Genomic DNA, 27,282 nt, shown 5'->3' with positions numbered 1-27,282 from the left:
GGGCGCTCAGGCCGCGTGCTGCGGAGTCCTCCGCCGTCCCAGCATTCCCTGCGTCCCGACCGTGGTGAGCGGCTTCCGGCGCCGCTGGTGGAGGTGGGTGAAGAAGGAGCGGGCCGTCGCGGCTCGATCTCACTCCCTCGCTCTCCCTCTCTCGGGCAACATGGCGGGCGTGGAGGAGTCAGCGTCCTTCGGGAGCCACCTGAACGGCGACCTGGACCCAGACGACAAGGAAGAGGGAACCTCCAGCACGGCCGAGGAAGCTGCCAAGAAGAAAAGACGGAAGAAGAAGAAGGGCAAAGGGGCTGTGTCAGGTAAAGGAGTCGAGCGTTGTCGCTCTGCCTGCCAGGAATGGCCGAACTTGGCTCGGGCTCCGGCAGGAGTGGCCGGGGAGCGGGGACGCGGGGGGGGAGGGGGGTGCGGAGGTGCCGGGAGCCCGGAGCCCTGGCTTTCGTGAAATCCCCCAGGCCTGGTGGAGGTGGCATGGCCGGCTTCCCGTGCTGCGGCTCCTCCTCAGGGATGGTGGGAGGGCGCGGGGGGGGGGCGGTGATGAGAGCGCGGACTCGGCTCCCACGCAGAGCGTGGCTCAGGTCTGAACCGTGCACGGGGTTCGGCGCGGTTGGGACGCCGCCCCAAAACCCCCCTTCGGACTCTGGTAGCGGCCCGGTTGCCGGACCTACCTTATTTTTGTCGAGGGTGGGGGTTGGGTATCGGAGCCTATTGCTGGGACGGTTACGTCCCTCCCCGCACATCATCCGCGCTTGCACTAGGGCTGCAGATGTGGGGTGTTCTTCTTCTTCTATGGGTGTGCGTCCTCACTGACAGCTCATGGCACTGACGGGTGGTGATGGTGGTGCAGATTTTCACGTGCTTTAACTCTCTCAGCATACTCAAGCTTTAAAGGGCTTGCAGGCCTGAGTTTAGATGCCGCTTGGCGTGCAGCGCAGACGGGGTGCTGTGCGACTGTGGATAAGGTTCTCTTAACTGGTAATATCTAGATCCAGGGGCAAGGCCGACAGGACTGTGCAATGTTTACGCGTGGACCGTGTTAGCTAGGAACGTGTTTTAGCGTGAAAAGTTTTGTTTTTACAAACGGCCTTCATTTTGGGAAACTGTTTTTTTTTTCTCCTTTACCTGTTCATGTTTAAGAGTCATGAGATGAGGAATAAGAATTGGAATTCAGAGAGATTGAAGAGGACTTACCTACACGTTTCAGAAATTTGGTGGTTAGATGAGAGTAAAAAAAAAAAAGTGGAAGTTGTACCTTGTGTAGGTCTTTTCCAGGGCAGGATTTAATCTAGGGGAATTCTCCTGTGGCTGTTTGGGCTTTCACAGTTTGCCCTTGAAGGTGAACATCAGACCATCTCTAAAGATGTTGGGCTTGTTTTGTTTATTTTTGTTTTTAGGCGTTATATGGTTGTTTGTGTTTTTGTCTTTTGAGACAGGGTTTCCTCTGCATATCTTGGTTGCCCTGGAACTCCCTCCATAGACCAAGTCGGCCTTGAACTCAGAGATTCCACTGCCTCTGCCTCCCCAGTGCTGGGATTAAAAGTGTTGGACAATATGTCTGGCAGGGTTTCGCTACGCTGCTCTGGCTGTTCTGGAACTCCACCCCTCCAGTTAGAGAGCCTAGTGTTTTTAAGTTGTCTTTCTCAATGGGAACCCTCCTTCAGTAGAATGTGCACATGCTGCTCCTACAGCTGGATTGTAATCACTTCTGGGTGTGCGTAGATGTTTAAGAATTTGTATTTTAGTGGTGGATTATCTTTTCCCATTTTGCTTTTTGTCCAGCTGGTGTGTAATACATCCTTGTCTTAGCCGTCAGCATGTATTTTAATATTCAGCATGTTTTTAAAATATCTTTAAGCTGCTTAAGAATAGGGGCCAACTTAACATTTCCATCTATCCTGTAGGTGCTATCCTATGTAATGGAGGTTTTCCTAATGTGAATTGAGTAGGCAGTACTACTTGGGTATGGAAATTTTTTCCTGTGGTTTAACAAATTATATTAATAATAACGTTTCTGTCTTGTCTCCCCCATGCTGCTTATTGTGAAATGATTTGTGGACTATACAGGATCTCTAGAGTATATTGAAGTGTGGAAAGGTCCTTTATTACATTTAATTTGTCCTGTTTTGCTTGAACAGCAGTGCAACAAGAACCTGATGCAGAATCGGGAGCTGCAGTGGATGAGGTAGCGAGACAGTTGGAAAGACAAGCCTTAGATGAGAAAGAGAAAGATGATGACGACGAAGGTAAGCACTTAATGTGATCTTTGGTTAGAGAAGACAGAAAATGCAACATTCTTTTTCTAAAAATATATTTTAGTAATTTATTCATATTACATCTCAGTTGTTATCCCATCCCTTGCTTCCTCCCATTCCTCCCTCCCTCCCATTTTCCCCTTAGTCCCCTCCCCTATGACTGTGACTGAGGGAGACCTCCTCCCCCGTATATGCTCATAGGGTATCAAGTCTCTTCTTGGTAACATTTTTTTTTTTAAAGATTTTTTTTTTCCGTTTTATGGTTCTGTGTGAGAGTGCCTGTATATAGGTATACCACATTGATGCTAGTATTTTAAGAGGCCAGAAAAGGATGTTTGATTCCTGGAACTGGATTTACAGGTAGTTCTGCTGTGAGTGTTCTTAACTGCTGAGCCATCCCTCCAGCCCTGAAAATGTGACATTAGTTAAGGAAAATCTGTTTGTTTGTCCATCTAGTAATTGTCTAACATTCGATGTGTGTGTGTGTGTGTGTGTGTGTGTGTGTGTGTGTGTGTTGGTTTTTTTGAAACAGTTTCTCTGTGTAGCCTTGGCTGTCCTAGACTCACTTTGTAGACCAGGCTGGCTTTGAACTCACAGTGATCCCGCCTGCCTCTGCCTCCTGAATGCTGGCATTAAAGGTGTGTGCCACCATGCTTGACTTATTAAAATTTAATGTCACAGATAAAAAGGAAAAGGTGTTTATTAACAACCCTTTGGCTATATTGATACCTGCTCAGATAGCAGGAGTCTAACTTTTATATATGTACTTGGCAGAAGGCCAAGGTGAGTATGATATAAAATTAGAGGCTGTTATTTTAACATTTACTGAACTGCTACTGTGTGCTATCTAGGATATTTCATATGCCTTCTTTTTTTAATCTCACAAGACCAGCTGAAGTAGATGCTATCATTTCTCTCTCTCTCTCTCTCTCTCTCTCTCTCTCTCTCTCTCTCTCTCTCTCTCTCTCTCTGTGTGTGTGTATAATTATACATACGTTATCCACCCCACTTAACCACCACATAAATATGTGTATGTATATGTGACACATATATAGATGGCATACACACAGGTATATAATGCATACTAGTGTGTATGCCATTTATATATGTATTATACACACACACATATTTATGTGGTGGTTATGTGATGGACCTAATGTATGTGAAGTAGAAGCAAAGCACCTTATCCAGAGTCTGACCCTCTACCCTGTCCCTGCCCCTGCCCCCCCCCCCCCACACACCTCAGTCCATATAAGAATTGGAGTCATCATTCTCAGATGTGCATGCTGGACTGTGTCTAACCTTAAGTGTATTTGGGTACTATAAGATTTCTTTTATAGAAATTGCCAGAAGTCTAGTGCTTGGTGCTATCAGTAAAACAACAGGAAGAGATGATTAGGAAAACTATTATTATTTCCCAGCCTATTTTGGCACAGGAGTAATTGGGGCTTTCCCATTCTTTGGGTTTTGGGTTGTCTGTTGTCAGCCGACAGGTTATGCTTAACTATTAGCTGGGTGAGGTAGTTTGAATAGTTTTTACTTTAGACAGTTGGCTTCTTTGCCTTCAAGAAGCCGTTGGCTTTTCCTCTTCCTTAAGCACACCTCTGCTCTTCTATATCACTTCAGATTATAGCTGTATTTTTGAAGAAGAATTTTGAAGAAGAAATGGTAGGTCTTACTGTGTGGAATCTTAGTGCAGATTTTGAAGTGTGCCATACCGCATTTTACTTAGAAAGTTGCATGAATCTCCTTGACATTGAAAAGGAGAATTATATGTTAGATTGGTAGTTTTCTCTCACTTTGAGTTAATTTTCTAATTCATTTTGACTACCAGAATCAATAATTACTTATCTGGTTTTTAAGCTGGGCGTGGTGGTATATGCCTTTAATCCCAGCACCCAGGGAGGCAAAGACAGGAGGATCTCTGAGTTTGAGGCCAGCCTAGTCAACAAAGGGAGCCTAGGACAGCCAGGGCTACACAGAAAACCTAGTCTTGAAAAACAAAAACAAGGGCTGGAGAGATGGCTCAGTGGTTAAGAGCACTGACTGCTCTCCCAGCAACCACATGGTAGCTCACAACCATCTACAATGTAATCTAGTACGCATTGTATATATAATAAATCTTTAAAAAACCATTTAATTATTTTGTGTATGTATACATGTTCATGACACATGTATGGACTTCCAAGTACAGCCTCAGGGAATTTGTCCTCTTTCACCATGTGAGTCCCTAGGTCCAAACTCGGGGCTCTCAGGTGTGACAGTAAGTGCCTTTACCCACTAAGAGTGAGGGAGACTCCTTTCCTTCTGCCTCTGTTGGTATGTTGGTAGAAGGTGCAGATGACCATGGCTGGCCTATCTTTTGAATAAGCTTTGAAGGGAATGGAGAACACAGACACTTCAGAATTTTTTGTTGTTGTTTTGTTTTTCGAGACAGGGTCTCTCTGTGTTAACCTTGGCTGTCCTGGACTCACTTTGTAGACCAGGCTGGCCTCGAACTCACAGCGATCTGTCCGCCTCTGCCTCCTCAGTGCTGGGATTAAAGGTGTGCACCACCACGCCCGGCTCAGAAATTTTCTTTCAAAAGAAAACTGGCTGGTGTGGTTGAGAGGCTACCTTTAGAGGTGAAAAGGCTCTCTAATGTGCATATTACACATCAGTGCAAGTTAGGTGTGGAATGTGGAGGTGCAATTTTGTCTTAGCTGAAGAAACTCTTCTTGTAAGCCTTGGGATCTGATCAAATCCAAATGGAGCTTGGTGTTGGTGGCACATGCAAGGCAGAGGCAGGCAGATCTCTTTTGAGGCAAGTGTCAGGCCAGGGCTACATAGTGAGACCCCATCTCAAGAATAGGAGAGAAAAGAAATCAAACAATTCAAATGGAAAGACTATTTACTTGAGTAGGGGTTATTTTGAGAAAGTTTTGAAATGTGGTGAACAGTACAGATGAGAGGATCCTTTGAGAGAGACAGAGAAGAAACAGGAAAGGCAAGATCATTTTTGAGGCCACTTAGCAATTGGCTGTGCATGTGGTAATTAATATTTAACTGGCTCTTGTAGATAGTGTTCAAAGGAAAGATTTAATGGGCTAGTAATAGAGACTTTGAGTCTGAGCAGCAGGGAGACAGGCATTAGTACATCCACCCCAGGGGTTTAAGTTGCTGATTGAAGTAATGAAGTCAGGAGAGAGCCTGGAGATTGAGGAAGGATGATGGCACGCCAGGAAGAAAACAGACTTCACTTTAGATGTATTGAATTTGGAATTGTTGAGTACCACTTGAGAAGTTGATCCTGTGGTCATCTGACAGTATGCCAGAGGTCATTCATTAAATCGTTTTTCTTATATTTGAGACAGATGACCAAGAGGCCAGGTTGGCTTTGACCTCAAGATCATCCTTCCTCAGCCCTTTGAGTGCTAGTATAACAGGTGTGCACTGTCCTGCCTGGCTTTCATTCAGTATTTGCTTTTTATCCAGAGCATGCCCATTGGGAAGGTTCCCACTCACCTCTTATCAGATGCTTTCTGTGCTGATTCCTCCCGCAGGAGCATCCTTCCCTACACCTGCTTTTTCCTTCTGTAGGCTGACACGACAGCAGAGCAGCCAGCATACAAGACTGCTGCTTGTGCATGGCTGAGGGCTGAGTGAGCATTGTGTAGCCTCCTGGGCATCTCATGTCCGTGAAGTAGGAATTGGGGCTCTGCACCAGTTCTTTCTCCTGTGTTTTGTCTTCTCCCCTCCTGGAAAGGAGATCCTTTTTGAGAGGCATGGTCTTATAGGCAGTTTATCACTGCCAGGAAACATTCAGTAAATTTTAGGTTGAGCTAATAAACTAGTTGTTCAAAATAATATTTACAGTTTTGTTTTTTGAGACAGGGTTTCTCTGTGTGACCTTGGCTGTCCTGGACTTGGAGATCAACCTGCCTCTGCCTACTGCACCTGGCTACACATTGTTTAGAAAAATTAGTGGGCATGGTGGTGCACACCTTTAATCTCAGCACTAGGGAGACAGAGGCAGGCGCATCTCTCTGAGTTCAAGGCCACCCTGGCCTCCAAAGTGAGTCTAGGACAGCCAAGGCTACACAGAGAAACTCTGTCTTGAAAAACCAAAAAGAAAGAAGGAAAGAAAGAAAAGAAAGAAAGAATGTATAGCTGTGTACTTGTCAAAACAAAATATGAAATATGTACGTTAGCAGGTCAGAGGACAGTTTGCAGGATAAAGTCTCTCTTCTCCACTGGGTTTGGGGAATTGAATTCAAGTCCATCTGGTTGGTGGCGGGCACTCACTGACCTGCCATCTGTGTTCACTAGTGGTGTCACCTCCGCTAACCGCTTACCTGGTATCCTTTTGTATCTGGCTCTTTTGCTTCCACCCTTTACCCTTTGCATGGCTAATCTGTTTCCCTATACAGTGTTGTAGTTTCTGCAACATCATGAGTGGAATTCCTATTCAGCTTTTTGTTGTTATCTGTCCTGTTTTACCTAACGTGTATGTATACGTATGGTGTGGGTGAGTGTGGAGGCCAGAAGACACCGGGTGCCTTGCTCTCTCTGCCTCATTCTCTTGGGTTGGGGTCTCTCACTGAGCCCTTAGCCTACTTCTTTAGCTAGGCTTGCTGGGACAACCATGATCTGATTGTCAGTCCCACAATGCTGGCCTGTGGGCACATGCAGCTGTGCCAGGCTTTTTACATGGGTGCTGGGGATTTCAACTCAGGGCTTCATGCTGTGCAGCAAGCTTTCTTACCTAATGGGACATAACCTAGCCCCTAGTTAGTAGTTTTGACAGTGATCCAGTTGTTGCATTCTGTTTTAGGAATTATTAATGCATTTCTTTTTATTGCTCAGTGGTTAATAGATTTTACTTGTCTGTTACTAGTTGAAGGATATTGTGTTGTGTTTTTTTGTTTTTTTGTTTGTTTATGCAGTCATTTATATACATGCCTTTGTGTAGATGTATTTTCATTTCTCTGGGTAAATACCTAGAAGTAGAAATGATCTATCACCCTCGGTAAGCTGTCTCATTTGCATGTGACACATAGTACCATGCATCATAAAAACTGTCAAGCCAGGTGTTGTGACATATGCCTTTAATCCTAGCACTTGGGAGGCAGAGGTAGTTAGATCTCTGTGAGTTCCAGGCCAGTCTGGTCTATACAGTGAATTCTAAGACAGTCAGAGGTTCATAGTGAGACCCTGTCTCAAAAAAAAGGAAAGAAACTGTCAAATTGTTTTCCTAAGTATGACATTCATGTCAGCAGTGAGTACTCCATTGTTAGTAACTGTGTAAGAAATTGATGATTGTCAGCTTTTAAATTACAGCCTCTGTAAAAGTGTATAGTGTTAGTCACTGGGATTTGTAGTTCCACAGTGATGATATGAGCATGCTGTCATGTTCTTACTGCCTTGGACACATTTTGAAGTTCTTGTATAGTCTTTGGTTTTTGTTTTATTTGAGTGTCACTGAACTGTAATTGTCCTTTGTATCTTCTGGACGTATGTTTTACAGATACTTTCTTTTTTGTGATGTCCACTCCCCTTTGCTGATGGTGTAGTTTGCAGTACAATAAGTTTAATTTTGATGACATTTAGTTTGTGTCCCTGTATAGGTGGTGCTTCTGTGTCCTCTCTATAACACTGTCTTTTTAAGGTTTTAAGAGTTTTTGCACAGTTTTCGCTGCTATATCTAAGGATATTCTTTTCTAATTTTTAAATAAAGTAAAGATTGAATTAATTTTCCTGAGACAAGGTCTCCTGTAGTTCAAGCTGACCTCAAACTTGCTATGTAGCTAAGAGTGACCTAGAGCATCTGTCTCATCCTGCCTGTATTGTCTTAGTGTTTAGCTTGATCTTAGTTCCTGCTGAACAAGTGTACTCTGCTAACTGAGGTACACTCCGTAGTTGTTTCTTTTAGCGTATGGACATCAGTCGTCAATTCAACAAATAACCACTGAGCTGAGTCTAATGTTAATGATGATATAGTCTTTGTCTATTAGAAATATCTTAGGATGCTAGTGAGGACAAATGACATGTATAAATGTAAATCTTGTCTGTTTAAAATGGTTAGAACCATAAGCATATATCAATATTCAGATCTTGCCTCTGTTGGCACCCTGTTACCAGCTAAGTGGTGGCTTTATTTTGTACTGATTCACATGTGGGGCATTGAGGTGAGGCACTTAGCTTCCAGGGGATGCTAGCAGATCAAAGAAAGACCTTTTTATTAGAGGACAGTTTTACTATCCCATATAAAGTTTAAGAAGTCCCTGTAGAAAGAAGCTAATAACGCCCAAGTTCACACAGCTGGGGAGATTTTAGTTACTGTAAAATTGCTTGTACATCTTGGAGTCTTTGCTTTAGGTTAATGTTTGAAGCCTTATACTAGGTACTGAATGTTTTTCCCAGAGCAAAAAGTACCTTGCTTATAACTGTCCTGTACCTATTGCTTGGCACCTAACAAACACACCGTTAATGAAATGGCAGAGGCTATGTATGCAAATCTGATTATATGATGCATTGAAAGACGGCAAAAGTGTGTATTTTAAAATATTTTCATGTTGGGCATTTTAACCAATATCAATGTTTTTATCATACTCTGCGTAGGAGACCTGCTAATGTTCTATAATAGAATGTATCACGTTATAAACTCCCCTTCTAAGCCATTTTCTTTTAAGTAATAAAAATCTAAAGAACATTTTTTTTTAGTAGACTGTAATTATCATGTTTTATTTTGTTGGGTTTTTTGTTTGTTTGTTTTGTTTTGTTTTTTTGAGACAGGGTTTCTTTGTAATAGTCCTGCCTCCTGGCTGTCTTAGAACTCTGTAGAACAGGCTGGCCTTAAACTCCCATAGATCTGCCTGCCTCTGCCTGCTGAGCACTGGGATTAAAGGCATGCATCTCCATGCCCAGCATTAGGTGCCACATTTTTATTACAAAGCTTAGTTGACCAGCTGATATCTAATCTGTCTTTTAAGAAGCCCACAGATAGGAAAGAATCATAGAAAGCCAATGATTATAATTTTTGTGTGATTAATTAGAAAATTGTAGAGTGGTTAAAATTTTTTTAGTGACTCTCTTATGACTCCAGGATTTAAAGGGGCATGCTATGCTTCAAAAAGAAATCTAGTCGACTATTTTATTTTTTATTTTTTATTTTTGGTTTTTTGAGACAGGGTCTCTCTGTGTAGCCTTGGCTGTCCTGGACTCACTTTGTAGTAGACCAGGCTGGCCTCGAACTCACAGTGATCCACCTGCCTCTGCCTCCCGAGTGCTGGGACAAAGGCATGTGCCACCATGCCCGGCTGACTTTTTTTTTTTTTTTTTTAAGATTTATTTATTAAGTATACAGTGCTCTGCCTTCATGTACACCTGAAGGCCAGACGAGGGCATCAGATCACATTACAGATGGTCATGTGCCACCTGGTGGTTGCTGGGAACTGAACTCAGGACTTCTGGAAGAGCAGTCAGTGCTCTTAACCTCTGAGCCAGCTCTCCAGTTTCCCATTTGACTAATTTTTAATTATTACTTTGTGTGTAGGGGTGTTTTGCCTGAACGTATACCATATGTGTGCCTGGTTCCTGTAGAGTTCAGAAGAGGGCATCAGGCAACAGATGCTCTGGAACTGGTGTGATAAACAGTTATTAGCACCATGTGAGTGCTGGGAATTGAACCCAGGTCCTCGGGAAGAGCAGTCAGTGCTCTTAACTACTGAGCTACTTTCTAGCCCCTTGACATCATTTTTTAGGTGTAGGTTTCTAAAATTACTACTTAGGCCACATCACTAGGGAGAACATTTAATATATAACATGGTGGGCCTACAGCTAGACCATCAACTTGTAATTGTCTTGGGCGCCATCTTATTTATGCCCCCATTTCATAGCACTAATCTGTGGATAGAGTTAGGCATTTTGCAACACAGTGTTTAAGTCTCATTTTTGAGCTTTGTTTGTTTGTTTGAGACAGTGACCCCAGCTTGCCGTTAAACTCAAGAGCATCCCACCTCAGTCGTCCAAGTGCTGAGATTACTGCTATGCAGCCCCTTTGAGACTGAAACCTATGAGCCTACAGAATGTGTATATGCATATTAATTTGCGTACAATTTGCCCTAGAACTATTTTTCTCCGATAAGTATTTTAAAATAGTGCCAGGTGTGGTGGTGTACACCTTTAATCCCAGCACTTGGGAGACAGAGGCAGAAGCAGACAGATCTGAGTTTGAGGCCACCCTGGTCTACAAATCGAGTCCAGGACAGCTTGGGCTGTTAGAGAAACTGTGTCTCAAAAAACAAAATGAACAAACAAACAAAAAAGGCATTTAAAACAGCATTAAGATTGATGGTGTTAGATTAGATTATTTTAGGTGATGTCACTGGGCTGTTATTGTTATTAAACTACTGTCAGTAACTTGTCCAGCTTTTTTTCTTTTTTCAAGTTGATACAGCTTTTTTTCATTCTGGCTGGTGAGGTGGCTTCTGCAGTACAGCAGCATTTGGTTCCTAGCTCTCACATTGGGTCGTCCACAACTGCTTATCTCTCCAGTCTCAGAGGATCTGACAGCTTCTCTGGCCTCTATGAATACTGAGCATTGTGTGGCATACTTACTTACATGCAAGCATTCACACATAAACAAGTTAATTTAGAAAATTTCATTAGCGGTTATTAGAGTAATTCAAAGTAAAAGTTGCTAGTGTTTTAATGTTACACCTGATACTTAACTCTAGAAGCATGAATGACCATTATCTGTGGGTAAGAGGCATTGTATGCACGTGTGGGTGCACACACTTTCTCTTGTGCTTGCTTTATTTCTCTGCACTTTAAAATTTTCAGTTTAAATGAAGGTGTTTGAATTTTTTTTTCCTAGATGGTGATGGAGATGGCGATGGTGCAGCCGGGAAGAAGAAGAAAAAGAAGAAGAAGAAGAGAGGACGTTAGTGTCTTAGGAGCCCTGTTAGATTGGCAATGGCTCTTAAGCCGTGGGTTTGAGGAGGACGTTAAGATCATAATGGATATCAGAGAACTAGACAAGAGTTTGAATTAGCGACACTGATCATTTTGATCTAGCAGTCTTGTTGGCATTTTCTTTACCAGTTATCCCCAGGAATGTTAGCATGATTGGTTCCTTTAATTGCAAGTTGGGGATGAGTTCTTAAAATTTATTTAATTTTAAGCCGGGCGGTGGTGGTGCATACCTTTAATCCCAGCACTCGGGAGGCAGAGGCAGGTGGATTGCTGTGAGTTCGAGGCCAGCCTGGTCTACAAAGGGAGTCCAGGGCAGCCAAGGCTACACAGAGAAACCCTGTCTCGAAAAACAAAAACAAACAAAATATTTATTTAATTTTAAATGTACACACTTAGTAATTCTACAAAGGATGGTAGACGCAATGCTGCTGTACTGCCGCAGGAAGAACAAGGTTTCTGACTATTGACCAGCTTTGAAATGACTAAATTTTGGGTAAATGGTTAATGGAAAGTCCCATAACTTAAAGTGTGAATATGGTGAGGTTTTATTAATAATTTGTGTATTGTACTGTTCAGATATGGTTTTGCCTTATTGCTTCTGTAGATAATATAACCGAATATTTGTATCTCACAGCAAAAGTTCAAACAGACCCTCCCTCAGTTCCAATATGTGACCTGTATCCTAATGGTGTATTTCCCAAAGGACAAGAGTGTGACTACCCACCCACACAAGATGGGTAAGAATCATAAAATAGCTTCCTGTTTTAGGTTGTCTATTGTAGCTTAGCAGTAAAGCCAGTTTAACTTTTCGCAGAAGTTTATTCGACAGTTTTATTAAAAATTTTGTTACCTGTTGCAAAGAAAATTCAGCAGAAGCCTTCTTATCCAAAATAATTGGGACCAGTAACAGGTTGGCTAATGAAAAAAAGTATGTTGGGGTAGGTGTTAAAAAGTTGGAAGTCTTTACAGATACAGGTTAACTTGCTTTTTCCTTCTTAGTCTTTCAGCATAAATTTACATAACACGGCACTTTTTTCTGCCATAAAGTGTCTAATAGTGCTTTATTTATTAATTTCATTTTGGGTTTCTGGGGAGATGAGCAAAAGGAAGTGACCTGAGAGTTGATGTGTGCCTGGTGTGACTTTTTTCCTTAAAGCATTTAGTGTTTGTGAGTGTGCATGTGTGTGCACGTGGGAGTGGGGTGGGATGGGGATGGTATAGGGTATCTCTTTCTCTCCTTGAACCTGAACTTGCTGTTTTTGCTATTGTGGGTTACCAGTGGTCCTCTGGGCCTGCCTGTTTGCACCCTGTAGCACTGGGGTTAGAGGCACACACGTACAGATTTTGTATTTGGGTGTTGGGGATCTGAACTCAGGTCCTCAAACCAGACTTGGCATCTTACCCCCTGAACCATCTCCATAGCTCCTGTAGCTCTTCCTTTTTAAAATTAAAAACAAAAACAAAACTTTTGCCTATGTGTGTGCACATGCGCGCGTGTGCCTGTGTAGTGTAGTCAGCTCTGTCCTTTCACTGTTATGTGGGTTCCAGAGATGGTACTCCCATGGCAAGTGTTTACCTGGTTTGCCATCCTGCTTGCTCCTATCAATTCTTATCTGTACTTAATTTGGGAGAAAAAAAAAGATAAACCTCTCAAAGATGTATTTATTTTATGTGTATGAGTGTTTGCCTGCATGTATGTGTGTGTGTATCCCATGCATGCCGATGTCTGTTGAAGTCAGAAGAGGACTTTGGGTTCCCTGCAACTGGAGTTAAGTTGTAGTGGTGAGTCTCCATGTGGGTGCTAGGAACTGAACCCAAGTCCTCTGCCAGTAGCAACAGTGCTCTTAGCTGCTGAACCATCTCTCTCCAGCCCCAGACAGAAAAATGTTTTTAATGATTGTCTTTAATTGAAACTTTTCAGAGTAGTTGTTGTTTTCATAGGAGTAGTTGGTTTTACCTAACACGTAAATTACACAACAGTAACGTAGGCCACTCAGCTGACGTGTAAGTGTCCTGTAAGGAGTCAGGGATGCCAGCAGAAGCTCATGGAGAACTCATTTCGTGGGCGGCTTGAACATGGGAGTTGTGTTTGAATCTCACGTCTAACACCTTAACTCTGCACTGTGACACAGAAGGTGACTTAGGCCTATACTTTTATTTCCTCATCCATAAATGGGCACTTCACAGGACTGCATTAGGGACAGTGATAGATGGAAATAAAGCCCCTAGATAAGTGACAGATGCGGTGTAAACACTAGGTCACTTAGTGCCATTGACAGCACAGGAGCCTGCTGACTGGATGTACTTAGGATGCCATGCTGTGCCTTAAAGAAGGAATCAAGAGCATTGCTTAATACAGTACGTGGAGCCATTGGTTAAGCAAGCGTCTCCTGTAGTATTGTCTCATTGGCCTATAAACATAGAAATGAACAAATGTTATTACAGTGTCACCGTTCTCATTCCCAGATACGAATGTTCTAAAATTTTATGATAACACATCTTCTCTTTGAATTCGCCTGTTACTGTCCCTACCTTAAAATGTCTAAATACATGCAAACTCTCATAGTACTTATATCACATTTATTTTAAAATGTAATCTTTTAATTATTTTTTATTTTGCTTGTTCCCTCTTTTTTCCCTTCCTTCCAGACCCATGTTAACCACCCAGCAGGTAGCCTTCCATATTTTTCTATGCTCATATATGTGTACTTTTGTGTCTGTTTATGAGGGGAGTGTTTGGTCATTTATTTTATAAAATTAATATCATAACCCCCCCCCCCCCAAATATCTCATTGAGTACTACCTCCAAGTTCGAAGCATAACTCTTGTTATTCTTTTGAATGGCTTTGGTATTCTGTGCTATAAGTGTATCATTTTTTTTCCTCATTGTTCTAATTGGTGAAGATTTACTCTGTCTCCTTTTTTTGCCACCATTACCTTTTATAATTAACATATTGGGTAAATAGGTAGAGTGTCTTATGTATGGATAATTTTACTATAATGAGATAATTTCCCAGGGTGAGATTGAACACAGCTAGTGATTTTAAGCATCTTTCAGTTGTTGGTTTTTTGTTTTGCATTTGTGTGGGGAGGGGAGAGGCAGGCACTTGTGTACCAGGGCATGGGTGTGGGGGGCTGTGGACAGTGTATGAGAATTGGTTCTCTCCTTCCACTGTGTATGTTTTGGTGACTGAACTCAAGCATCTTTACCCACTGAGCCATCTTGCTGGCCCTCTTTGGGAGACAGTGTCTCACTATGCTCCAGCCTCTGCATCCTGTGTTCTGGGGTTAGAGGTATGAGCCACTGTCTGGCAGTGTGCACACCAGCTTTCATAAGCCCACCACTGACCTGTATGCAAGTCCCCTACCTTTTGTGGGGTGGGAGGTGGTTGGTTTTTAGACAGGATTTTCTGTGTAGCCTTGCCTGTCCTGGACTCACTTTGTAGACCAGGCTGGCCTTGAACACACAGATCTGCCTGCCTCTGCCTCCCGAGTGCTGGGATCATACTTTTGGGCCACTGAACCCAGCTTACCTTTTTTTTTTTTTTTAAAGATTTAATTTTGTTCTTTACTTAAGATTTTCTATGATTCTGATTTCTGAGGATTGATAAGCAAGCCTCTTTCTAAATTTTATGAGCAAATTTGAGTGGGCGCTATTAATTTTATAGGTGATATATATATCTTAGGAAATATGGATAAAATAGAGAAAATAAATATTTTCTAGCAAATAAAAGTCACTGAGGCACTCAGTGCTTCTTTTTTTTTTTTTTTTCACTCAGTGTTTCTTCTTCCAAAGCCTCTTGATATAAATACCTGGTATTCTGCTCACAAGATGGAGAGCAGGTAAAGGCACCTGTTGCCAAGCCTAGTGACTTGAACTCAGCCCCTAGATCTTTCATGGTAGAAGGAGAGAATTAGTCCTGAAACGTGTCCTGTAACTTTCATGTGTGTGTGCCGTGCCATGCATTGCACCCACAGCCTACTCACACAGATGTAATAAAGAGAAACAGGAGAAGATGCACCTGAGAATGCAGGACAGCTTAAATGAGTAGGCTATATGTGCTGTGATGGCATCCCTACCAAACTGTTTAACAGTTTTCCTGTGTGCTTTCTCTCTAATTTTTGGATGGTGGTTCCCCCTCCCTTCCCCCTCCCATGTGCACACCTCAGCCTTCTTTCTGTTGCTGGCCTGTTTAAAAATAAGGCGCTAGATGTTTGACTTGATGACTTTGAATGTTGCCTTATAAATGTAGCCTCTGAAGGATCACTTGGAAGGAAACTCAGCAGTAACCCCCCATGTTATGTAAATACAGTGTGCTTGTTTAAAATCCTTTCTCTTTTTTTCTCCCCATTTTACTCCTTTATAAACCAGACACTTGTAGAAAGTCTTTTAAACAAACAAAAAAGGCTTTCCTGTTTTTCCTTGTGGTAGTAAACTTTCGTCATGTCTGTAAACTGTAATTAGGTATGAATGAGTCTTGGTTCTATTTGGAGTAAACGTTTCCGACACAGCTATATCAAATCTTTTAGGCTACATCATACCCTATTATAGTAGAGGTGTTGTCAGGCTGACCTGTTAGTCTCTGTGTCCTGGCGCTTTCTTACGGTGATGACACTGTTTCTTCTCTCACTCCCCTCCCTCTCATTTGTTTTGTGTGTGTGTGTGTATGTGTGTGTGTGTGTGTGTGTGTGTGTGTCTAGACTGGGAGGTCAATGTCAGGTGCTTGAGACAGGGTCTCTTTCTCACTGACTGGAGCTTGCCAGCCCGCCGGTTGGATTTACTTGTTTTTTCACTCTGCCCCAGTGTTGGGGTAACAGATGCGTACTTCCACACTTGATGTTTATGTGAGTGCTGGAGATCCAGCTCAGACCCCGATACTTACGTAGTAAACACTTTCCCTGCTGAGCTGTCTCTTCAGCCTCAATTCCTTCCTTCCTTTTTTTCTTTCTTTCTCCCCCTGTCTCTGGTTTTTGTTTGTTTTGGGGGTCTCACTGTATAGCTCTGACTGGCCCAGAACTTACTCAGTAGACCAGCTAACCTTGGACTCACTAAGAATCTGCCTTCCTCTGTCTCCCCAGTGCTATGTACCATTAAATGTACACCATAATGCTGGGCAGAATTTTCTTTTTGTAGTTTCCAGCTAATCCGCGGATCTTTTGGAGTCATTGGTGTATCCTTTTGTTTCAACCACTTCATTTACTTTACTTTTTTTTTTTAATATATTTTATTCATTTATTACATATACACACCAGAAGAGGGCACCAGATTTCATTGCAGATGGTTGTGAGCCACCATGTGGTTGCTGGGAATTGAACTCAGGACCTCTGGAAGAACAACCAGTGCTCTTAACATCTGAGCCACCTCTCCAGCCCTCATTTACTTTTCTTAATATCCACTGATGACTTTTGTTCTATCAGTTTTGTTGGGAAGTACAAAATAGTTTGCATTTATTAATATTTTCCCAAAAGATGAATGTTCTCTTACTATACAACTTATTCCTAGTTGAAGATTTAAAATGTGTTTTACTCTTGACCAATTTTCAGAGAAAGAGATTTTACTTAACCTTTATATTTTAATTATTTTAGGTTTAAAGCCATATATGATACAGTGCCTTAAAATGCAAATGAAATTGGCTTTTATGTTTCCATGTACAGGGTTAAAAATAATGCCAGACTTAGTACACACACCTTTAATCTCACCACTGGGGAGGCAGGGCAGGTGGATCTCTTGAGTTGGAGATAAAAAGAAAGAAACAGGGTCTCATTATATACCTATGGCTGTCTTGTAACTCATTATGTAGATACTCTGGCCTCAGACTCAGAGAGATCTGCCTGCCTCTGCCTCTCAAGTGCTGGGATTAAAGGCATGCCCCACTATTCCTGGGTTGCTTTGTTGGATTTTGGTTTTCACCTTTGGTCTTTTTTTAAAATGGCAAAACATTAAAAGAAATATTGGTGCGGGGGGGGGGGGGGGGGTGGATGTAGCTCACTTCAGTTGGTAGGACTGCCTCACCTGTATAAATCCCTGGGCTTTTCCTCAGCATGGGTGAAACTGGGCACAGTGGTACACACCTGTACCTGAGAGGCAGAGACAAGAGGATCAGAGTTTGAGAAAATTTCAAAGATGGAGTTACATACTCTAATCATTTCCAGTGAGGTTTTTACAGTATTCCTGTCCTGGTTAAAACCTGACTTTAATGTAGTTTTATTCGATTATACCAGTGGATAGATAGCATACATAATCTAAACAGAAAAATAAACCTAAGAACTTTTTGTTGAGCTCATGTGCGTCAAGTAGGCCATTTCATTTGGGCCTTTGTAGGAAGTTTGAGATGCCAGATGTTGATTTTCAAGTAGTAGCAGCAGCAGTAGGAAGGAATGAACTTAATAGTGATGGGAAGAGTCGAAGCATTTTGAGCTATTTACTGACTTAGAAGCCTGTAGTTGAGAACAGTTGTGGCTCCTGTAAAGGGTCATAGAGTATTGGGTTTTGAGTGTTACTGTTGTTGTCTTATGAAAAGCTGTAGAGGACTGGCCATGTTGCTCAGTAATAGCTCTTCCTTAGTATATGCAGTCCACACAGGCAGAAGAACCTGAGTGTGGGCTCTTAGTACCATGTAAAAAGCCAGATGTGGCACACGCCTGTAATCTCAGTGCTGTGGGGACAGACAGGAGGATGCCTGGGAGTACAGTGACTAGTAGTTCTCAGTTTGTAAGCTCCAGCTCCAGTGAGAGACTTGGCCTCAAAAGGTAAGAGAGTGCCATAGAGGAAGATGCCTGATCCTGGCCTCCAGCCTCATACATGCACATACTCAGCACACAGATGAAGCCATAAACGATGTAAACAAATACGATAGGTGTGTTGCAATACACTTTTATTGGGTTTATCTGCAGACTGTTGTCTGCTGAATCACTAGTTTATAGAGACAACAGAACTAAGTCCTTGAAGGGAGTCACTTCTGTAGCATCAGCGAGACAGTGCTACTGAGTCTAAGCACTGTGGTAGTGGAAGAATGTAAAAAGCTGGAGGAGGGATGGTCCTGTGCTTGAGCACTCCGAGCTGTTTGTCCATGGGACCTAGGTCAATTCCCAGCACCCACATGGCAGCGTACAGCTGTGTAACTCCAGCTTCACGGGATCTGGTACCCTCTTTTGGCCTCTGGGCACCAAGCATACAGCAAGTGCAGATACATATGCGGGCCAAACAGCCATGCATGCGAAATTGAAGAAAAGAATGAAAGTAAGCTAGTCATGGCAGCACACACCTTTAATCCCAGCACGAGAGGCAAGGAAGGTGAATCTCTTGAGTTCATGGCCAGCTTGGTCAAGTAGTGAGTTTCAGAACAGCCAGGGCCACAGCGAGACCCTGATGAAACAACAACAAAAGAATGTGTGAAAATTATACAAATTCATAAGGTTAACCCATTCTAAAGTACTTACTGTTTCTGAGAACATGTTGCTTAGTCATCAGTAGCTTTCATAATTAGACACTGAGTGAGCTGCACATTGAGAGGTGGACATGAGGACTAGGAGGGTAAGGCTAGACTAGGCAGCACAAAAATGTTCCTCAAAACAAAAACCAGAAATAACAGCCGCAACAACCACCATTGTTAGATACTGGATACTCTGCCATGCTGGATGTCTTTGTGAACCAGCGCTCTGTCTTGTATAGGGCACGCGTGCAAACCCGTAGATAGCATGAGTGGTGCGGGAGGGCCGTGGATTAGAGGCAGCAAAGGCTCTGACAACCTACACAAAGCTAGAGTTTCAAGAGCAAACCACCCTCTCCACAAAGTTGCATCTCACTTAGTAGTTACAAACTTGGGTGATTTTTGTTTGGAACTTACCATGTAGCCCTGGGTGATCTGAGATTGGTGGTAATCCTCTGCCTCAGCCTGCAGAGGGATGGAATTATAGGTGTGAGCCCCACACCTATTTTGTTTGTGCAGATATTTTTGTAACTGTTAGACCTTAAAGCAATTGAGGCAGCATTTGGTTCGTGTTAGGACTTCTAAACAGCCTGGAGAGGATTACATCATAAGTATAATAGCATTTGCTATCAGGGACTTGAGCAGTCTTGCTGTCCACAGAATGGAGGAGTTAGAGGGGTCTCTGGAACCAGGTCCCCAGATAATGATGAGAAAGCCCCACGTAGCTGTTGTCATTGTGCTCCTGTGAAGGCTGGTGTAGGTAGCTTCTCATGTGCAAACAGCACCTGCTTGATTTCTGGAAATCTGATATTTCTGGTTCTCTTTGCCATTTTTTATTAGGAAATAATGAGTCCCTCTGATTATGAATCTTTTAGAGGGGCCTCATGTAAATTGGATTAATTGCAAGCACGTGACTCTTAATATTTCACAAGTTTTGTAAAATATATAGAAACTGATAATATACTTATATCCGAAATGCTTGCCATGTAAATTTTAATCTTTCTCAGCTTTTAATATTCTTGTGAAGTTGTTTAATGACTCATACTATGCTATGCCTATTCCAAAGGCGAACAGCTGCGTGGAGAAGTACCAGTGAAGAAAAAAAAGCATTAGACCAGGCTAGCGAAGAGATTTGGAATGACTTCCGAGAAGCTGCAGAAGCACACCGGCAAGTTAGAAAATATGTTATGAGCTGGATCAAGCCTGGGATGACAATGATAGAAATCTGGTAAGAGGAATATGTTTTTGTAAAATGTTAAGAAAGTTCACACTGGGCATGGTGGTTCACACTTCAATCCTGCAGAGGCTAGTGGATCTCTAAGTTTGAGGTTAGACTGGTCTGCATGGTGAATTCCAACCAGCCAGGGCCACTTAGTGAGACTCTTTTTTTAAGGGGTCTGTGGGAGAGCACACACTTTAATACTGAGTAGCTTCCTCGTTAAAATCAGCCATTATTAGTCCTGCACTAGTAAGTCATTGTCCTAGGTAGAGAATCTGTAATGTCTCCTGAGTCTTTGTCCTTGGACATCAGGAACTATGAAGCATGCATATATGTGCACATTAGCCATGCTCCTTTGAGTACATTTTCATCTGGATGTGCTTGCATATAGTAGTGACTAATGTCTCTCTGGAAATCTGTTACTCACTACTAGCAATCCATGTTAAGAAATAGGAATTCTAGGCTGGAGAGATGGCTCAGAGGTTAAGAGTACCAGCTGGCCTTCTGTCTGCTATTCCAGCCTCTGCCAGCAAACCCACTCTTCCCCCATAGCCCGGGCATTACTTTGGACCTCCACTCACCCTAGTTTATGGCCTGGATTGGACTCCCCTGTGCCGGTAAACTTCCCTTACAGGGCTTCAAAAAACACCTTTCAAAGAGCATTTCAAAACTAATAATACAGAAATAGAAAAAAAATTGTTTTTCAATAGTACTTTTCCTTCCATGACCGTTTCTTACTGTGAGAACAATGCAGAGACGCACTTCCCTGCTCACATCTTTTATGAGCATGACACTTCATGTTACCGCAACATTGGGCATTGTGACATGTGACCGTGGAGGAGTTCAATTCCCAGCAACCACATGGTGGCTCACAATCATCTATACTGGCACGCAGATGTACATGCAGATAGAGCACTCTTCTACATACATTAAATAAATATTTCCCAAAAATAAATAGGAATTCTTAGTGTCTAGACACAAAATATAATGTACCGAAGAAACTAGTCAAATTATTTTTCTTCTTAATCTTGTGAAATGATTATCATAGAATACAATTCTCCTATCTAAATAGCTTCTTTTTTTTTTTTTAAGATTTATTAATTTATTACATGTAAGTGTTCTGCCTGCATGTGTGCCTTCACACCAGAAGAGGGCACTAGATCTCATTATAGACGGTTGTGAGCCACCATGTGGTTGCTGGGAATTGAACTCAAGACCTCTAGAAGAGCAACCTCTGAGCCATCTCTCCAGCCCCTAAATAGTTTCTTAAGTGCACATTATGAGGGACTGGAGAGATGGTCCAGTGCTTAAGAGAACACAGGCTGCTCTTCAGGATGGCCTGGCTTGAGAGCAGAGTGTTCTCTTGAGCTTGAGGTGGAATAGATTTCCTTGTCTCTCACAGAGAACTGTTTATATTCAGAAGGTACTCATATCACTCCCAGAAAGTAGCCAGGGGTTTATACTTTGAGTCTAAAATCAAATTGCCTTTCCCTTTAGCGAGAAGTTGGAAGACTGTTCTCGTAAGCTAATAAAAGAGAACGGGTTAAATGCAGGCCTGGCATTTCCCACTGGGTGTTCTCTCAACAACTGTGCTGCACATTACACTCCCAACGCTGGTGACACGACAGTCTTACAGTATGATGACATCTGTAAGATAGACTTTGGAACACATATAAGTGGTAAGTCTCTGGAGACAGTCCCATCTGGGACCCTTTTGTATGTGTAAGATGGAGCTGTAAAATACTCAACTCCATATTTTGTTCTTGTCTCCCTTTCTGTAAAGCTGTGTGGGGACAGTTTTGGTTGCTTTGGGTTTAAGGCATCCTACTTAAACTGAAAACTATTGGATCTTGACATTTATTTTGTTTTCATATATGATTATATGACTTATTTAGGTCATTGATTTATACACAATATATTCAACTACAAAATATTTCACTAGGGCTGGGTATAGAGGTCAGTAGTGTGACATTTAGTCCTCAGTGTCACATTTGAAGGTGTGGGGTGGGGCTGGAAGGCAGGATACTGGCACGGGTCTCAGAACTCAAGACCTGTCTGATCTACAGAGTTCCTAAGCTCGTAACATCCGAAATGCCTTGTGTGTATTTACTTAACGGCAAGGGAGTGAGTTTACATTCTTAAGACTGTAAGGTTTTGCTAAATTATGTGTGAAACTGTGTTTAGGGCTTTGAGACTATGGGTTTTTTTTTCTCTGCTATTCTGCTGTGCTTCCTCAGTGTTTATTGCTTTGTTTGGGAGAACACTGAATTGCGCATCATACAGTAACATCACAAAAATTGTATTCTGAAGCCATTGAATAGTTGGGACTTTTTTGCCTCTTTGGTTTTAAATTTCTCTCAGGATTAGGAATGCTGCCTTCCTTTGAGCCTGCCAATCTCCTTTTAACTAGCAAGGTTAATAGAGTAATGCTGTAAAGCGGATATACAGTTAACAGTTAAATAAACCCAAAGGTGAACTTTATTTTCTCTTTCAGGTAGAATAATTGATTGTGCTTTTACTGTTACTTTTAATCCCAAATATGACATATTATTAAAAGCTGTAAAAGACGCCACTAATACTGGAATAAAGGTATGTGGACTGAAGTGCTATTTAACAGCATGATGCTGAGTACTCTTAGGGATTGTTCTAAGGTCTGTGCGATAGTTAGGTGATTTGTGTACCCTATTGCCCTTAGGTTCTTAGTAGTCCACAGTACCAGGAGCTCTAATAGGCATACTCACTGAACAGTTTAGATTTCTTTTTGCCTTTAAATTTGACCTTTTTTTTTTTTTTTTTTTTTTTTTAAACAAGACAGCCTCTGTATAGCCTTGGCTGTCCTGGACTCGCTTTGTAGACCAGGCTGGCCTCAAATTCATAGCAATCCACCTGCCTCTGCCTCCAGAGTGCTGGGATTAAAGGCGTGCAACACCACGCCCAGCTTAGAATTGACTATTTTTATTTACTTTTTTCTTAATATATTTTCTTCTTAAAGCAGTTTTATCTTCACAGCAAAATTGAGCAGAAGATAGGAAAATTTCCCATATAAACCCTGTCATCAGCACACATTACTTTTCCACTGCCAGTGTCTTCAATAAATGACACTCCTTAGAGTTGTTTGATCAGGATTGATACATGACGGTCATTAAAGTCCACAGTTTGCATTAGGGGTCACTCTTAGTTATGTGTTTTGTTTTTACATTCTGTGGTTTGACTGCCTCCAAAGTGCGTGTGCTGTGCTGATGAAGCCTGTCCTCTGGTGGGCCCCAAAGCACTTAGCTTCGCCTCACATTGTGTCTGTGTCCTAAGATACACACTATGTAAAGTTACTATCTTGTATTCTGCTATGTGTATTTATAGAGAGCTGCTACTCTTTGACTCTACTGCTCTCACCTCCACCAGCCGTGCACAAGGCAGGCTCCAGCAGTTGCTTTAGATCTTCACCACTCATTTTCTAATGTGTTGGTCGTTTTGTAGTCATCCTAATGGTTGTGAGCATGTCTGTAATTTTGACTTGTAGCCCCCTAGTGTGAGGAGCATCTTTTCATGTGCTAATTCATTTTGAGTTTTGGCCCCTCACCTATTCAGGGCCTTCGGTTTTTGTTTTTTGCTTTTGTTTTGGTCTTTGTTGTTTTGTTTTTCGAGACATGGTTTCTCTGTGTAGCCATGGCTGTACTGGGCACACTTTGTAGACCAGGCTGGCCTTGAACTCACATCGATTTTAAGTTGCAAGTAAAAATCATCACACTGAAATTAAGCAGACCCAAAGACTATGCAACTCAATGAAGTTCTATGCAATTAGAATAGCCATTCAGAAAGGATGCCATGGGGCTTCACATTGGAGTTTATACTTAGCTATATTTGTTCACTTATTCACCACCGAAAATGTAGTTAGCTATAGAAAAAGTTGCCTTCTGTTCTCTTTAGCTCGTGCTCATTCATTGTTCCCAGTTTGTGTGATATTGTGTTTAATCTTGGTGTGTTTATTTTAACATCCTTCACAAAGCCTTTTATATAATTTGCAGTATACATACTATTTTTCTGATTGTCCTTTATTCAAAAATATTAAACCGGGGCTGGAGAGATGACTCAGAAGTTAAGAGCACTCATTGGCTGCTCTTCCAAAAGTTTTGAGTTCAATTCCCAGCAATCACATGGTGGCTCACAACCATCTATAATGAGATTATGTGCCCTTTTTTGGTGTGCAGGTGTACATGCAGACAGAATACTGTATACATTAAAAAAAATCTTCAAAAATATTAAGCCATTATAAAAGTTTGTGCTTTAAAATATATACATTATTTTTTTAGTGTGCTGGGATTGATGTTCGCCTCTGTGATGTCGGGGAGGCCATTCAAGAAGTTATGGAGTCCTATGAAGTCGAGATCGATGGGAAGACCTATCAAGGTATGCTCCGCCAAATCAGGTCTCGGGCCGCTTGTCGGGTGCATGGAAGAAGCACTGTGGAAGCTGCTTCTAAGCTAAGAAGTAGTTAAGACACCTGGGAAATTTATCCTACAGCATCCAAATCTGAACTGAGCGTTCTGAGATGTTAAGGAACTTTAGAGGACATGAAAACCAAGCACCCCTCTTTGCCTTTCCAGTTGCAGCAGTGATCTCTATGGGCCAGGGTCATACGTGCTGATGTGCGGCATCTGCTTCGCTTTGTCTCTCCTAATTACACATTCCTAAGAGACAGTTACACTTCAGGTTTGAACACACACGGATGCCTCTTGTGTCTTAATCATTCAGTATTGTTTATTCCATTTGTTAAATTATTCCCTGCTTTCTGTTACCATTGTAAAGGAATGTTGTGTGACTTTATTCTATCATTGGTTGCAGAAATTGAGATTGCTTAGATTTTGTGACATTTGAAATAGTAAAGCCCAAATTTAAGATTTGTTTGGCAGTGTCTTTACCTTGATGTTATTGTAGTCTATAGCCATATTCTTTTGTCTTTAAGGTTCTTATGTCTATATATGGTTTGTATCACCTATAATTTACTTTTTCTTCCATTCCTCCCATAACATTCTCTTCAGTATTTTTAAAACAATGCGTATACGCGACTGCAGGTTTGTGCAAATGAGCACAGGTGCCCATGGAGGCCAGAAAGCATTGAATCCTCTGGAGGTGGTTGTGAGCCTCCTGCAGTGTGAGTGCTAGGAATTAACTTTGGTCCTCTGGAAGAGCGGTGTGTTCTGGAAGAGCGGTGTGTTCTCTAACGGTTGGCTCCTCTTCAGCTCTTTCTTATTTTAATAAAACAAACTACTTTTCACTTTAGCCCAGCCAGAGCCCTTTTTAAAACAGACAAACAAACCAAGATTCACTGTGACCCTGGCTGGCCTAGAACTTACTAGGTATAAACTAGGCTAGCTTTGCACTCAGAGATTCACCTGCCTCCCAGGTGCTGGAATTACAAGGTTTTATGCCACCAGTCTGACTCAGTAACTCCTTTGGTGTAAACACTTAGTACCAAAAGCTGATCTTTTTATCCTTGAGAGATCTAAAGAACATTTACTTCTTTATTATGACAGTGAAACCCATCCGAAATTTAAATGGACATTCAATCGGGCCATATAGAATACATGCTGGGAAAACAGTGCCCATTGTGAAAGGCGGGGAAGCGACAAGAATGGAGGTATGTGAGTTATCCTTGCTAGCAAGGGGCACCGCACATGCGAGGAAGGGTCACTGTCACTGTCTGACACTTCTCCAAACGGAGACTCCCATCTAAATTAATACTGAACAAAATAAGCTTTCTATTCATATTCATAGTGTGCCAAGCTTATTAAAACTGGGGCTGTCAACATACTATTTACCAATGAATGGCCTCAGTGCTGGGGTCTTTAGGAACCCCAGGCACTGGAGTACAGCAGTGAACAAAAGTCCCCACCCATGTAAAACTTGTATTTTGATAAGGGATATCCAGTGGTCCAAGGTACTGAGGAGACAGGCTGCCAGGCTCTGGGAATGTTTCATGTTACAGCTTTCTTTCGTTCTGACCTGTCTTCCCCTTTTTATCCTCATGTTTTTGAAGGAAGGAGAGGTGTACGCCATCGAGACCTTTGGTAGCACAGGAAAGGGTGTTGTTCATGATGACATGGAGTGTTCACACTACATGAAAAATTTTGATGTGGGACATGTGCCAATAAGGTAAGACTTGGTTTTAACTAGTGAGCATCTCAGATGGTGTATTGTAGATGTCAAGTGTGTAGGCTTGTCAGTAAGCTCTTTGGTTTCTGTAATACAGCAATAAAGTCGAGTTTTCTTCTACTGCGTTGAAGATGATACAGGCAAGGATTCAGATCCAGTTTCTGATGAGAATGCAGTCATTTCCTGGCATTCCTAGGCCTGGGATTCTAATGTTTTTCCTATTGGTAAATGTCCCATCCCAGGTGACACTGTTCTCAGTCTTCACAGAAATTGATTATAGGTAGGATTCTATCTTGCCTTCACAGGTGGCACTCTTTGAGGGTGTTGTATAAAAAGTAACTTCTATTATACTGTTTAGGACTTCTGCAGCAGGTTTTGTCTTTGGGACATTACATATTTTTATTAGTGAAAGAACAGTAAATGTTTTTAAAGTCAGATTCCAGGTAGACTTGACTGTTAACATGGGGGAAATTGGTTAGTCAACTCTTCGACTATTAATCTTCATTTTTCTCTTAGGCTTCCAAGAACAAAACACTTGCTGAATGTCATCAATGATAACTTTGGCACCCTTGCCTTCTGCCGAAGGTGGCTGGATCGCTTAGGAGAAAGTAAATACTTAATGGCTCTGAAGAATCTGTGTGACTTGGGCATTGTAGATCCATATCCACCATTATGTGACATTAAAGGATCATACACAGCACAGTTTGAACACACCATACTGTTACGTCCAACCTGTAAAGAAGTTGTCAGCAGAGGAGATGACTATTAAACTTAGTCCAAAGCCAACTCAACGTCTTTATTTTCTAAGCTTTGTTGGAACACATTATACCACAAGTAATTTGCAACATGTTGTCTGTTTTAACAGTGGACCTGTGTAATCCCTTTATCCATGTTTAAAGAAGTTTGATCAAAGGCAAACTGTCTACATGTAGTTAACCAAGGAAAAGGCTTTCAGGACTTGAATGTTAACTGTTTTTCCTGTCTAGGAAACGCTGTATCACTCACTAGTTAGGAATTCCTTACACATTTTGTTTTGAAGACCTAAGAGATGCTTTTTCGATATTTATATTGCCATATTCTTACTTGGATGCTCTGAATGACTGCACACATCCAGTTCTGCACCTATGCCCTCTGGTATTGCTTTTTAACCTTCCTGAATCCATTTTCTAAAAAAAAAAAAATAAAGACATTTTCAGATCTGAGAGCTACATTTTAATGTCTGTGGTTGTAATTCTGAGCAGAAAGTAGCTACAGGCAAGGGAGCTAC

The 27,282-nt window shown here is 41.9% G+C and overlaps 1 protein-coding gene across 2 annotated transcripts; it reads left to right on the top strand.

The window, feature by feature from the left end:
• Positions 1-10: 10 nt before the first annotated feature.
• On the top strand, positions 11-27,217 carry METAP2 (methionyl aminopeptidase 2). Of its 2 annotated transcripts, none has more exons than XM_084794407.1 (11): positions 11-311; positions 2,148-2,252; positions 11,119-11,184; positions 11,851-11,953; positions 19,713-19,874; positions 21,363-21,544; positions 22,360-22,454; positions 24,173-24,269; positions 25,397-25,500; positions 25,900-26,015; positions 26,532-27,217. In XM_084794407.1, the coding sequence occupies exons 1-11, from the start codon at positions 161-163 to the stop codon at positions 26,782-26,784; spliced, it is 1,434 nt and encodes a 477-aa protein (XP_084650533.1). In that variant the 5' UTR covers positions 11-160; the 3' UTR covers positions 26,785-27,217. The 2 variants fall into 2 exon arrangements, with proteins under 2 accessions (XP_084650533.1, XP_084650532.1); XM_084794406.1 differs by having other exon boundaries at positions 19-311; positions 2,145-2,252.
• Positions 27,218-27,282: the final 65 nt, after the last annotated feature.

The sequence above is a fragment of the Acomys minous genome (genome assembly GCF_964271855.1).
Source record: "Acomys minous genome assembly, chromosome: 9".
NCBI lineage: Eukaryota > Metazoa > Chordata > Mammalia > Rodentia > Muridae > Acomys > Acomys minous.
The sequence above is the reverse complement of the archived record's forward strand: the minus strand, read 5'-3'. Positions and strand labels throughout refer to the sequence as shown.